The 14,971-nt window shown below is 39.6% G+C and overlaps 1 protein-coding gene across 17 annotated transcripts in view; it reads right to left on the reverse strand.

Moving 5' to 3' along the window:
• The window catches only part of DMD (dystrophin), a 2,446,616-nt gene that overhangs the window by 30,270 nt on the left and 2,401,375 nt on the right, over nucleotides 1-14,971 (reverse strand). For all 17 annotated transcript variants that reach the window (XM_032426633.1, XM_032426634.1, XM_032426635.1 and 14 more), the window contains 2 exons: nucleotides 1,899-2,142; nucleotides 989-1,112 (listed from right to left, as the gene is read on the reverse strand). In XM_032426633.1, the coding sequence (XP_032282524.1) occupies nucleotides 989-1,112; nucleotides 1,899-2,142 (368 nt within the window). The remainder of the gene's footprint in view (nucleotides 1-988; nucleotides 1,113-1,898; nucleotides 2,143-14,971) is intronic.

Consider the following 14,971-nt stretch of genomic DNA (forward strand, 5'->3'; position numbering starts at 1 on the left):
CTACCTGCTTTCCCCTCCTTCACTACCCCATCGCCCAAAGGGAGGTCTTTCTCAAGACCCTGGATCCAAACACCTTTGTTCTACGTTTCTCCTCTCATACCCTTCGGCTACCACTTCTGTGGAGCGCACCGTCACCTCCCCCAGCCTGCCCTTTCACACCAGTTACAGACCTGTGCTTTTGCTTCTTTCCGCACACGACTCAGACCTGCCAGTTTCTCAAATAGTATGTACCCAGTCAAAAGGATCACGATCTCCTTCCAACCCCATCATTTCCAGGCAAGCCCCCAGCCCTAGGTACTCGGTTTGCAAACAGTAGTCTCCCAGTCTTCTAGCAAGCCTATACTATGAACTCCCAGAACTGGGCCTTTGTGTTGGCCTCTTATAGGTGGAAAGATGGGTTACTTTGGGCCAGAAACAGCTGCCGGGATACCTCTTTGGAGACATTTCTTACCAGGTATATATGATTTTCAGTGGCTCCCCAACTCTGACCAAAATGAGTCCAACACCTTTGCACAACATTCCTGTCAACATGACCCCAGCCTTCCTCTGTGGCATTACTTCCCTCCCTCTACCCTGGCCCTTCTGCTTGGACCCCATTTTTCTACTGACCTGGACTGTTGGCTCATTTCTGCCCTTGGCCCAAGGTCTTCATCTCTACATCTCCACTTCATGCTCTTCCTTCTTCAAAGAGTGCTGGGTTCCTACTTTACCCTTCAAAACTGTTCACAAACATCCATTCATCGTAAAGCCTTTTCTGTTCTCCAAAATGAATGAAACTTGACTACTATACTGCCTTGTTCTGAGTAACTGAATGGCCCCTTGAGGGGGTTTGGACTATGTGACTCAGCTTCGCACCCCGAAGACCTTTATGACCGTGGCTTGTATAGAGTAGGTGACTTAGCTGATGATGTGAACCTCTGAGCAAACAGTTCACCGTTTCCAGACCTTAAGAGAAAACAAAATCCAACAGCAGCTGAGAGACGCTTACCCATGGATTCTGAAGTCTGACTGCCGACCACCCGGAGCAGCATAGGCTGACTGCTATCCGACCTCTGAAGAGAGGTAGAAGGAGAAGACACCGTCGTACCATTCACCTTGGCCTCTGCCTGGGGCTAAGGTAGCCAAAAGAAAACAGGATTAGTTTTCAGGATAAACACTCAAATAACTGTACAAATATAAAAGGACTACTCATAGGACTCAGAAATTAGAACCTTTTCTAATTAGAAACCTCCCACATGTTGCTGTTGGTAAGCTCCATGGATATTGTCTTTGTACCTGAATTGTGTCCTCCTTACACATTTGAAAAGCAATTACAGCTATGATGGAACAAGATATATAAAATCATTAGACCAAATAACTGAAAGATTCAGAAGGTCACTTGAGAATGGTAAAACCATGTGAGACCACAACAGTGTAGGAGAGAATTCATACTTTTGTAAAGTATGAAGTAACAGGATGGAGAGAACATATCTCCAACTTTAAGGACCTCGGGCAGGTAGGGCCTACTACAATGCACTGTCTTGCTAGGTTTTCACTGGAGGCTGAAAAAATTATGTTTTAGGAATTAGAAAAAAAATCGAAAGGTCTACCAGGAAATAAGACAAATTTCTCACTTTTAGGAAACCAGGGGAAACCTTGCAGAATTTTTTTCCCCAAGGTGATTTTTAAATGGCTCAAATAAAAAAAAATTTGTAGGCAACAATCTTGAACAAACATAAAAAAGATACACTAGCTTTCCTCCTCGTCTTCTATCCCTTGAGAGCCCGCTCTTTGCTCGGCACATCCTAAGTCCTCAACAAATCAATACTTGTTGCAACTCTCCAATGGACTCTGAGTTCTCTAAGAGAAGAGAAAGGAATCTTGGTCAATATCCCAGGTTAGAGAGATGTGGGCCTCACTTGCTCCAGCAGCTGCCTGAGCCTATGTAACTGTGACTCCAGCTGTTTGTTGTGATCTTCCAGGATTTGCATCCTGGCTTCCAGGCGGCCTTTGTGCTGACGCAGTAGCTTGGCCTCGGCAATGAGCTCAGCATCCCGGGGACTTTGGGGAGAAGTGGGCATCATTTCAGGCGGGGACGGCAGTGGGGACAGGCCTTTATGTTCATGCTGCTGCTTGAGACGATCATATTCTGCTTGCAGATTTCTGTTGGCATCACAGAAAGTGGGAAAAGAAAAAACCCAGAAAGTTGAAAATCATCATCAGATTTCATATAAAATGGCAGAGAGATACGTCTGACCACCACCACACACAATAGCAAGCAAAAGAGAGGTACTTAATGAATGGTTTTTATGATGACGATCCTCACAATGCTTAAGAAACAAAAGAAAATCGGAAGAGTCTGTGAGGGGAGATGCTTTTCAACCTCTTATCTTATGAGCGCCACATTCAGATGAGCAAGCAGCAAGGGGTTCAGTCATTTTACAACCATTTCCTTATAATGTCATGAGATTACAAATTTTTATACCTCTGTCAACACGGGTTTGCTTAAAAAAAAAAAAAAAAATCACACATTCGCAACAGCAATGTGGAACAGCCTAGCAGCAATGTAACCATGAACCCACCACACTGTTTCAATAAATGAAACATCTGCCGTGTTTTCTTCAAAAAGTTTTTGAAGAAATAAAGCTGCAGCTTTCCGATGTACTCCCCTCGGTACCCTAGCAGCCCCTCCTCCCCCATTGCGCCCCCCCAAAGGAGATAATGCCATTCTGAATTCAATGTCTATCATTACCACGAATGTGTGCACAAAGATTAGGTTGAACTTAGTCAACATGCTGATATTTGGCTGTTCGTCTTACCTACAAAAGTGGCCGTTTCACGTGATTGAACCTGTTATTTTGCATGTTCTTAAACTTTAAGAACATTATGTTTAAGAAGATACATACCATTCTAAGAGTTGCTTTTTGCCTTCAACACCGTTTTGGAGTTTATCCAGGTTGATACATAATAGTTCCTGATTTTAATTGTCGTAAGGTATTCTCCTGCTTGAATAGGTCAACAACATTCTCATGCCAGTGGATATTTAAGTTTCCACCCATCACTATTACAAACAAAGATGCAATTAACTTCCTTCTGTCTCCTTGGATACCTGTTTACGAGATTCTTTACAGAACATAGCTGGATGTGGAATTGTTGGGGTTTGAGCAATCTCTTTAACTGCGTTCATGGCATCCGGTAGTACACACATTTTAAATTTCAATATATTCCTCTATGTTTTCTGCTTTTTATGTTTTAAGAAAATCTTCCTTACACCTCCATTTTAAAGTTTAATTCACCCAGAATCTTTTGTGCCTGGTGTAAAGACATGATCTAATTTTACTCCCAATCCCATAGGTTAAGTGATGAAGCCAGCCTCTTTGTAAAGTCCATCTTTTCTTCACTGATTTCTAAGGGGAGCTCTGCAATACATCAAGTGCCCATAAATACATCAGTGTGCTTCTGAGCTCTCTGTTCTGTGGGTTTATTTTTATGTCCCCATGCAGATCACTTACTACAACTTGAAATAAATTGGTGTCTGGGAGGACTTCCTACTCTGTCCTGCCTTAAAAGTGTCTTGGTTCTTCTTGTTGAAATTTAGGCTTTGAATAACAGTGGGGGTATATAGGTTCAACAGGGAAGAAGTGACTTCATGTTATGGAGTCTTCACATCCAAGAATGTGCTGAGTCTCTGAACTCCAATCTTTCTTACTTTACGTCCATTAAAATTCACCGTGCTTTTTCCTCTAGCTCTGCAGGTTGAGTGCTGAAACCGTTTATGTTTTTTAATAAATACATTTAAGGGTATAGATTTCCTTCTTGCTTTAGAATTGCTGAGATGGTAATTCCAATGGAGGACACTGCTACTATTGATTAGAACGTTTGATCTCTTGCTTCTAGTTTCAGGAAATACCAAGTAAGATGACAGATTCCTGTTGCTCACAGATGATGCTTCGTCAGCTGAGAGAACTGCCTATTCACAAATGGTGGAGGTCTGGATCTCTGAGAAAAGGCATGAGAGGCAAGCAGAGTCTTCCCACTGTCCAGCTTGCAAAAGTAAGATCATCTCATGACCAGGTTTCAGTTAAGGAAATATTTTCAGATTTTCCATACTTGAAAGATCCACAGGGGATGGTATGGCTTCCAAAATGCTGGATGTCCACATGGAAGAAGACATAAAATCCAGTCTATTCTTTTTTTCTTTTTAAAGCTCTATCCTGGACCTAATTTTACAAGGTTTCTAGAATTGTTGAAAGTCATGTGGGAAATCAATACCTGATCTTTCTCATCTACAGGAATATCCTCTCTGATCTGTTTTGACTGAAATCCTGTCTATCTTCTATGAATCTGCAAGGAGGGCTGTGTGTACGCACTTTGTTTCAGGGCAAGTCGCTTTGACAAAGGAGTAGTAAGACACTTCATCAAAACAAGTTTACCTGAAGCCAGATTCTGCACATCAGTCCTCTAGGTAGGAACCAATGTATATAGTTGTTGACATCAATTAAATCCAATTCCTAACTACTCAACTGGCAATCGTCGAAATATTTCCGTGAACTTGAAGCAGCATCCAGTGTTTACGAGGTTTCATGTGATGGGAGTTAACTTCCCCCCCCCCCCCCAGCAGCTGCTCATGAACCTAGAAGAAATCCAGCTTCAAAGTCCCAACCAACACCACCCTTTAACAGAGAATCCTATTCAAGATTCTTCTTTCTACCAGGCTGTTCATCCACAGTGTTCATTTTGAAAACACTATTTTTAGATGTGGACTTCAGCATAGTACAGCAAATGATTACCGTCTTCCCACCCACTCTTCACAAAGATACACACAGGAGAGACTACCTTTTCTGGAGAGGTCTTCCTTGGTATCTTGATCTTCTGGGTCGAGTTGTCCAAAGATCTTTTTCTGAGTTCTTTCTAAGTGTCTTTGTTCATAAAACACGGTTTAGTATATACAACACATTACATTTCTATTTATATGTTTTCCAGGGAAAACCAGAAAAGGCTCATTTGAATCTGCCAGGGCTGTGAAGAATACCAATTGCTCTACGGAGGCCCTTTCTTGCCTTCCCAGATGTGGGAAATTGCTCTCAGGAGACCATTTCCTTAAAGACTCATATCCTTCTTCAGTTCTAGAAGATTCTCAGCTTTTGTGGCTTCAAATACTGCTTCTCTGCCATTTCCTCCATGTTCTTCTGAAACTCCTCCTAGATATATTTGGGAGCCTGGTGGTAAATTCTCCATTTCTCTTCACTGCTTACTTACATTTTTTTAATTCCCTGATCTCTGATGGGGTACAGTCTAGTAATTTCAATGACCACAGTTTGCGTCTCCAAATATGTTCTTGGGCAGATCCATTTGGTTCTTGGCTATTTTATTTTTTACATATCTATCTATTTAAGTCAGCCCTACACCCAGAACTGGGCTCGAACTCATGACCCTGGGATTGAGTCACATGCCTTACTGACTCAACCTACTGCCAGGCGCCCCAGTTCTTTGCTATTTTAATAAATGCTATTTCCTTATTGCGTTCCTCTCCTTCTCAACTCCCCTCTCTGCGTCAAGCAGTTTTGTGGCTGCTCCCACCCAGGGCCTCTGGTCTAGAGCTAGGTCTTAGATTGCAAGTTTATGGCTCTTGGATTGAGTGGTACGAATGCAGTGATCGCTCTCTTTCATCACCAGGCACCATGGTTCAGGTCCTGGTTTCAAGGCCGTGAAGCGATGCTCTCCTTCGCAACTGCACACCTCGCCTCCTCCCCAGGCTACCTACAGGAGAGAGTGTCATGCCACATCCATGGCTATGGAGAAGCTCTTGTCCCCTGCAGAGGCCCAAATTGGTCATTTTTCATTTCAAGTACAAGTCTGTGTGTATGTCTCTCCAAATGTGTTTTTGTGGAGCCCTGATTTTTAAAAGGTGGGGGCCCCGAGCCAGGCATTTAAAGAGAATTTTAATTCCTGTGGTTACAGCAGGAACAGAAAGTCCACTAACTTATCCCTACATGCTGCTCCCCAGGCCCTGGTTTTCTTCTTTTCATTCCGTATGTTTTATCTACCACTGGATCAATGGCAGGAGCAGAGGAAGATGCCTCAGAACGAGGGCTCAGGTTATCTTCATCAGAATCCTACCCGGACATGTTGGCTTTATGGACGTACGGTCAGTGCTCCCTCAGTGTGCACGCAAACATAAATTCACCATAACAGGATGCAACGAGCCAAATGAGTGGGGCACCTGGCTGGCTCGGTCAGTAGAACATGCAGCTCTTGATTCTGGGGTTGTGAGTTTGAGCCCCATGTTGGGTGTCAAGATTACTTGAAAAAGAAAATCTTAAAAAAAAAAAAAAAAATGAGCCAAACAAATGTATTAAGCTCAACAACAAACTCAATTTTGTGGGACTAGTTTTCCCTCCTAAAGCTCGGAGGCAGGACAACCCGTCCTGCCAAACGTTTCAAAATTGGCCAGAAAACAAGGAAAATACCAAGTTCTTGGAGTTCATATTCTCTCTGAAAGGTGTTTATTTGAAAGACTGATGTTTAAAGTGTCGAATTAGAGGTAACTTTTCCTAATAAATGTGATCATGGTCGCAGAGTTGTTCAGGGCATATTTTTTAGGGGTTTGGAATTAAAGTTATTTTCTTATATTTCCAAGGCATCGGCATAGAGGTTTTTAAAGTGTGTCATATTAGATTTTTTTGGACACAGTATTTATAAAATTTCCATAAAAGACCAGTGGGATACTTACCCCTGTTCCAAGGTGAGTTGTTTTAAAGCTTAACTACAAATACACGGTTTACTTAAACAGTTGGTTGTCGATTTATATTGTTACCAATATATATTTCGCTTTTCTTGCAGTTATACATGTACATCTCACCCCTATTCTCTAATTGTTAGAAATGTATTTATGCTGTCATTTCAACATAGTTGAATATATGTCAGCAATCAGATGACGACTCCACAGAGAATCTATGTTCTTGATTAGCTTGTAAATTATATTTCTCTGGTAGCTCTCTAAAGAACACTAATTCAAATTCAGTGCACATGGCTTTTGTCACCACAGTTTCTTCCAGCAGCAAAGGAAGTCTCCCATTATTAATTTCTTATTCTCCACGGAGCTTTAAAAAAATCCCTCCATTCTACACGTATATACATGTAGCTGATGCATTTTTTGGCATCAAATGTACAAACATGCTTGTCCAGACACCAGTTTACATGAAAAAATTTCCTAACCAGAACATTTCATCCAAAAACCGCAGAATACACATTTTGTTTTTTCAAGTGCACATGTTAGGCCACAAAACAAGTCTCAGTAAGTTTAAGAAGACTAAAATCACATCAAGCCGCTTTTCTGGCCAGGAGGGTATGGAACTAGAAATCAAGTGCAAGAAACAAGTACTGGAAAAGCACAAACATGTGGAGAAAGAATGGGTCAACAAAAAAAAAAAATCAAAGAGGAAATTAAAAAAAATACAGAGACAAATGAAAATGGGAACACCAGGGTTCAAAATCTTTGGGATGCAGCAAAGGAAGCTCATAGGGATACAGGCCTACTTCAAGAAAAAAGCAAAAAGTCTCAAATAATCTAACCTAGGCTAATCTATGTGTAGAGGAGCTAGAAAAGGAAAAACCAACAAAGCCCGAAGGTCATAGAAAGAAGGAAATAATAAAGATCAGAGAGGACATAAATGAAATAGAAACTGAAACTAAGAGCAGGTTCTTTGGAAAGATCAACAAAATTGATAAATCTTTAGCCAGACTCGTCAAGAGAAGAGAGCTTAAATAAGAAATGAAAGGGGAGAAATAACAACCAACACAATAGAAATACAAAGAATTAGATGCCAATAAACGGGACAACCTAGGTAAATTGCTAGAAACATACACTCCCCCAAAAGTAAGAATTGGGAAGAAGCAGAAAGTTTGAACACACCGCTTAGTAGTAATGAAACTGAATCAGTAATTTAAAAAACTCCCAACAAACAGAAGGCTAAGGACCAGATGGCTTCACAGGTGTTTTATACCAAACATTTAAGGAAGAGTTATTACCTACTGTCCCTGAACAGTTCCCAAGAAAGAAAATTACAGGCCAATAGCCCTGATGAACATAGATGAAAAAAATCCTCCACAAGATATTAGCCAACCAAATTCTGTACTAAGTTAAAATGATGAATCAACATGACATACCACATTAAGAAAATGAAGGACAGGAGCCATATGATCATTTCAATATATGAAGCAAAAGCATTTGAGAAACTTTAACATCCATTCATGATAAAAACTCTGAACAAAGTGGGCTTAGAGAGAACACAGCTCAACATAATAAAGGCGATATATGACAAACCCACAGCTAACATCATGCTCAATGTGAAAAACTTTAGTGCTTTTCCTCTAAGCTTAGCAACAAGACAAGGATGTCCACTCTCACCATTTTTATTCAACATAGTACTGAAAGTCCTAGCCACAGCAATCTGACAAGAAATAAAAGGCATCCAAACTGGTAAGGAAGAAGTACAATTGTTACTATTTGCAGATGACATGATACTCTACAGAGAAAACCCTAAAGACTATTAGAATAAATGAATTCAGTAAAGTTCCAGGACACAAAATAAGGAAGTAGAAATCTGTTGTGTTTCAGTACACTAACAATAAAGCAGCAGAAAGACAAAGTAAGAAAACAATCCCATTTCATAACTACATCAAAAAGAATACAATACCTAGGAATAAAATTTAAATACCTAGGAATAGAATTTAACCGAGGAGGTGAAAGGCTTGTACTCTGAAAACTCCAAGACTTTGATGAAGGACAGATGACACAAACAAATGGAAAGATATTCAGTGTTCATGGATTAGAAAAATATTGTTAAAATGTCCATACTACCCAAAGCAACCTACAAGATTCAATGCAATCTCTACCAAAATACCAATAATACTTTTCACAGAACTAGAACCCATAATCCCAGTCTGTATGGAACCGCATAAAACCCCGGGGTAGCCAAAGCACTCTTGAGAAGGAAGAACAAAGCTGGGGGCATCACAATCCCAGATTTCAAGTTAAACTACAAAGGTGTACTAATCAAAACAGTATGGTATTGGCACACAAACAAACACATCAATGGAACAGAGGGCCCAGAAATCAATACATACTTAGATGGTCAATAGTCTATGACAAAGGAAGCAAGAATATATAATGGGAGAATTAGAGTTTCTTCAATAAATGGTGCTGGGAAAACTGGACAGCTATATGCCAAAGAATGAAAATGGACCACTTTCTTACTCCATACATAAAAATAAACTCAAGATGGATTAAAGACCTAAATGTGAGATCTAAAACCATAAAAATTCTAAAAGAACATAGGCAATAATCTCTTGGACACTGGCCTTAGCAACATTTTTTTGGATATGTCTATGTCTCCTCAGGAAAGGGAAACAAAAGTGAAAATAAACTATTGGGACTACATCAAAGTAAAAAGCTTCTACACAGCAAAGGAAATCAACAAAACAAACAGGCAACCTACTAAATGGAAAAAGATATTTGCAAATAATGTATCAGATAAGGGGTTAATACACAAAATACATAAACAACTCCTACAAATCAACACCAAAAAAAAAAAAAAAAAAACCAAACCCATATAAAACAATTAAAACATGGGCAAAGAACCTGAATATGCTTTTTTCCAAAGAACACATACAGATGGCCAATGGACACATGAAAAAAAAAATGTTTAACATCACTAATCAGCAGGGAAATGCAAATCATAACCCCAGTGAGCTAGCACTTTACACTTGTCAGAATGGCTAGTACCAGAAAACCAAGAAACAAGTGTTGGTGACGAGATGGAGAAAAAGGAAACATGGTGCACTGTTGGTGGGAATGTAAATTGGTGCAGCCACTGTGGAAAACAGTATGGAGTTTCCTCAAAAAATTAAAAATAGCACTACCATATGACTCAGAAATTCCACTTCTAGATACTTATCTGAAGAAAAGACTAACTCAAAAAGATGAATGCACTCCCATGTTCATTGCAGCATTATTCACAATAGCAAAAACAACTTAAGTGTCCACTGAAAGAAAAATGGATGAAGAAGGTAAAAAAAAAAATCTTGCCATTTGTGACAACACAGATGAACCTAGAGAGTATTAGGCTATGTGAAATAGACAGAGAAAGGCTAATAAGCATATGATTTCACTTATATGTGGAATCTAAAAACCAAAAGAAACAAACAAACTGAATAGACTCATAAATACAGAGAACTGGTGGTTGCCAGAGGGGAGGAAAAACAGGGAGACGAGGTGAATTAGGTGAAGGGGAATAAGAGGTACAAACTTTGAGTCATAAGTTATGCAGATGAAAAGTACAGTATAGGGTAGGGGAATAATGTCAATAATGGTAACTACACTTATCGTGGGGAGCAACCGCATGCTGGACAGAATTGAATCACGATGTTGTATATGTGAGTCTAATATAACATTGTATGTCAATTATACTTAAATTAAAAATTGTAACTGTATGATGTTAGACAAAAAATAAGTTTTTGAAAAGAGCTCGTGAAAAAGAGAACATGAAAGGACTCAACCTGTCATTTACTCACATATGAAAATGAGCAAAATGTTGGCTCACATTTTCTTTCCTTTAGAACTTCATGGATACTACTCTACGAGTACTGAATGTTACTCTAGAATAAAAGGTTACACAAAAAAGAAAAAAAAAAAAAAAAAGATTTCCTAAGCATGGGCCCCTGGCTGGCTCAGTAAGAAGAGCGTGCAACTCTTGATCTCAGGGTCATAAGTTCGAGCCCTATTCTGGGTATAGAGATTACTTAAAAATAAATAAATAAATTTCCTTAGCAACTAATGGATCTAAGAATCAAATTGGCCTTACATCCACCTGCTAAAAACACGAATGCACCTGGCCCCTCCAGCAATCATAACTACCCACATGCTAGTTACGATGAACATGCCAACAATTTTTGTGTACTTTCTGTGAATTCACAGAGGTCAAGTGTTTTCAATGTTGGTCATCTACTCTTTAAATGGAACATTCCATGCCAAGTATAATTACATAATCGTATCATGGTATTTCTGAAATAAAGAACTGAAGGTCATGTGCCAGTCATCAAGGTCTTCTTACCAGTATTAGACCCTGACCTGTATACCAAAGCATCAGCACACACACGGTCTATTTCATACAGTGGGAACAACTACAAAGGTCTGCATCTAAAAAGATTAGGCCCAGAGAAATCCAGCTTTACCCTCATACTTTATAAAAAGCAGCTAAATCACATCCACCAATCTGGATTCAGGCAAATTTAGTGTATCATATAGAACTATTACAGCTACTATAAATCTAGCAAATTAGCAGTTTCTAAAAAAAGTGGGGGGGGGAGACAAATCTTGCAAGCATGATGTATTTTAGAAACAGGAAGCTGCACAGAGCTTTTTCAATTATAATAAAATTATTTAAAGCTATACTGTAAAATTTTATCAAGCACCAACTCAAAAATACTCCTTAACTAGATGGAGAAAGACATGAGTGTGCTTTGGCAGGACCAGTGTTAATTAAGGAGAAGCTCACAGGGTGGAAAGTAAAAGTATGTATATTTTAGATCTGCCTTAAGCAAAACAGTAAAAATGGTAGGACTCCCCCCGCCCAGGCTCTTATTTCTAATCCTTTTCTCTTAACACTGTCACCCTTTCATGTATTCAGAGCTCTTAATTCCAATGCCTTTCCTACTGAAATTTGCTCAGCATAAAGGTATGACACAAGTCTATTAAACCTTCTGGGATTTTATAATATACCATTTCTTCTAGTGATATCTGCATTTTAAAAGAGATGCTGAAGCATGTAAAGAAAAGAAAAATACGATTTTTTTTTTTTTTTTTTTGGACACATTGCCTTTTTGGTGACTTACCACCCATGTCTGAGGAGGAAACTGGAGCATGGCTTGAGAGCATGGTTTTGGTGTCAGGAAGACCTTGAATCAAAGCTAGGCTCTGCCATGTGCTGACGCTAGGCCACTGACTTAAGCAGTCATTACATCAGGAGGATTAATGAGCCAGGATATGGTCTATATTCCATATGTGCAACTTTGTTAGAACCACGGCCAGCGCATTCTAAGTGTTCATTAATATTACTTCTTTCTCTCTACATTCTGTGCTTTTTAGATTTGGAACTCAGGTGGGATAAAAGTTTCCTACCAAAAAAACAGTATTTAAATTATCTGAAACGAAAGCAATCAACTAACTGAGCTTGGCAGAAAATATACACAAATAGTACTTCGAAACAGATTCTTCAGTATTTGTCCTCTTTATATATACGTCAGCTCTAGCCCCCCGAGCCATTACTGTAGGAACCCCAGAATCTGGGAATTTTTGTGTATTTTCCATCATCTGTGCTCTAGTCAAGTGTGTCACAGCTGAGCACCCAGGCAAAATAAAATCACTAAGATCTAGGATGAGATTTCCTTAAAACTACCAAATTATGGCCACTGATTATGGTGGTAACAAAATATTCAGGCTAGGTCTCCAGGGTTCATGTATCTAGATGTACTCTATTTTGGGGATATGCCCTTGACACATCAGTGGAGACCTTACTTGAGTTCTAACAGACAGAACCTGACAATATCAACTGGCTTTAGTCTATCTCCAGTAACATATTTTTCACCAATTCCTGATCAGGGACCAACGCACTATAGTCTGTAGAGTAAATGTACTAATCAAAAGTTCAAAAAAGAAGCGAAGAATTCATAAAAAAAAAAAAAATAAGTCCTCACTGTAGAGCTGGAAATAAGGCAGACAGACAAAACCCCAAACAAAAATGACAGTGCTACTCCTGACCCATTCAAAAAGCACACGAGGACTGGAGAGGTTTTAGAAATGAGGAATCTAGTCCCCAGGAATGGTACCAGTGGGGGAAGTATGTTTCAATTTTCAGACAAATACAGTAAAATATCAAACTTTCATGGTCTGTGGTCAGCAAAAAGCCGTAACAGGCGCTAGGAAAATCATCATTTTAAGCTTTGTGTGTCCCGGCTCGAGTCCCTCATGAGTAGTTAGACTCGGCCTTAAATTCTCCCAGTAAATTCATCTCGATGGCCTGTTTTTTACTTGCTGGCACACACTGCTGTACACTCTGGCCCCCTTGGATCCTCTGGCCTCCTCTGTTACAATGACAGACACGACAGAAGCATTTCTTTAAAATACGTCCCAGGACTTGTACACGAATATTCAGGGCAGCATTATCCATAATAGGCACTCACTGGCAACGACCCATGTGTCCATCACGTGCTGACTGAGGAGCAAACTGTGGCCTAGCCATGTGATGGAGTATCGTTCAGTAATAAACAAGTACAAATACATGCTACAACATACAGGTCTCTTTAGATCTCACGCTGTATGAAAGAAACTGCTGACATAAGACCACATATTGCAGGATTCCATTCACATGTAACGTCCAGAATATGCATATCCACAGAAACAGAAAATAGGGCCGTCTAGGGCTAGAACGAGGTTGTTTTGGGAGAAACGGACAGTGACCAAAAATGGGTAAGGGGTTTCTTTTTGGGATGAGGGAATTGATCTCAAATTGACTGTGATGATGGTTGCACAACTCTGTAAATATACTCATAACCAGTGAATTGTAGTTTAAATGGGTGAATTGTATGGTACGTGAATTGTATCTCAATGAAGCTCTTACACAAAATTAAGTTCTAGATTCAAAATCCTCCTTCTCATAGCCCACAGGATATTTCCCCAGTGGCCTTAAATTCTCCCAGTAAATTCATCTCGATGGCCTATTTTTTACTTGCTGGCACACACTGATTTCCTCTAGTCTCATGCTCTCTCTTACTGTGGAGGATTCAAGTTTAACCCATGTGTATAAAAGAAAAAGGGTATATACATGCATGCAGAATTATCTATGCAGATACTTCTCAATACTTTTAGATGATGAATTTTAATAAGAGCCTAAAAATAAGCCCAGAAAATAGATGTTTTCATCCTAGTGGAAAATGATTGAACCACCTCAACAGGTGTAATAAGAGATCCCAGGCAAGAACAAAAACATAAGAAATGAGAAAAACAATGGAAGCCAGCTAAAAATCAACCAAAAAAAAAAATCCATCTGGGAACAGGAAAATTCCAGAGTGCATCCATCCATTCATTTAATCAACATATATTTGTACACTCAGCACTACACAGATTTATGAGACACTGTCCTTCACCCTTCTAGAGCTCACCTTCTAGTGTGTAGGGATACTGCCCAGTGCCACCATGGTGACGACCTTTACCCTAATGCCAAAGGACTGGGAATTATGCTCCTTGCTAAAGTGAAAAATAAAGGTTATTTTGATCTTTGAAACAATCACTTTGATTCACTAGGAAATTATAGGAAAAGGATCATAGGGACTTACTTATGACTTGTAGTTAGCAGTCAGAGTGGTACTATAAGTAACCCAGAATTGGGAGATTCCAAAAAAAAAAAAAGGGTCAACTTTAATTTTTAAGGAAGTTTTAAAAAAAAGGAAAAAGAAGGATGAGTTGAGTCATGTGCAGAAGCCATCCACTTACCTAAGTAATACACAGCAGGAAACCATTTCTAAGTGGGCATACCCAATTACAGTAACTATACCACGAGGTCCTTCGTCTTCTTTCCATGTATATTTTCTTCCTAGGAGGTCCCTAACCTCTCCCTAGGCCTCCACCTCCTCTAAGCCCATCCTCCTCCACACCCCCACACCCATTATTCCTCCATCCAGACTTCTCTTATAAACTTCAGACTCGTCTTTTCAAATGTCTCCTGCATGGATCCATTAGCCATGGTGTCCATGAACTGGAACTTGCTAAGCCACACAGATATACTGATCATTTATCCTCCCCCATTTCAGTGCCAGAAAAGGAATCTGCTTCCTCAAGTAGCATTCCACAGGACCATGGAGTAGCTACACATCTTTTTAAATTTATACCCTAATCTGTTGTTGAGATGAACGCTATATCTGCATTCCTATTAGA

The sequence above is a fragment of the Phoca vitulina genome, unplaced genomic scaffold, assembly GCF_004348235.1.
Source record: "Phoca vitulina isolate PV1807 unplaced genomic scaffold, GSC_HSeal_1.0 scaffold35, whole genome shotgun sequence".
Lineage (NCBI taxonomy): Eukaryota > Metazoa > Chordata > Mammalia > Carnivora > Phocidae > Phoca > Phoca vitulina.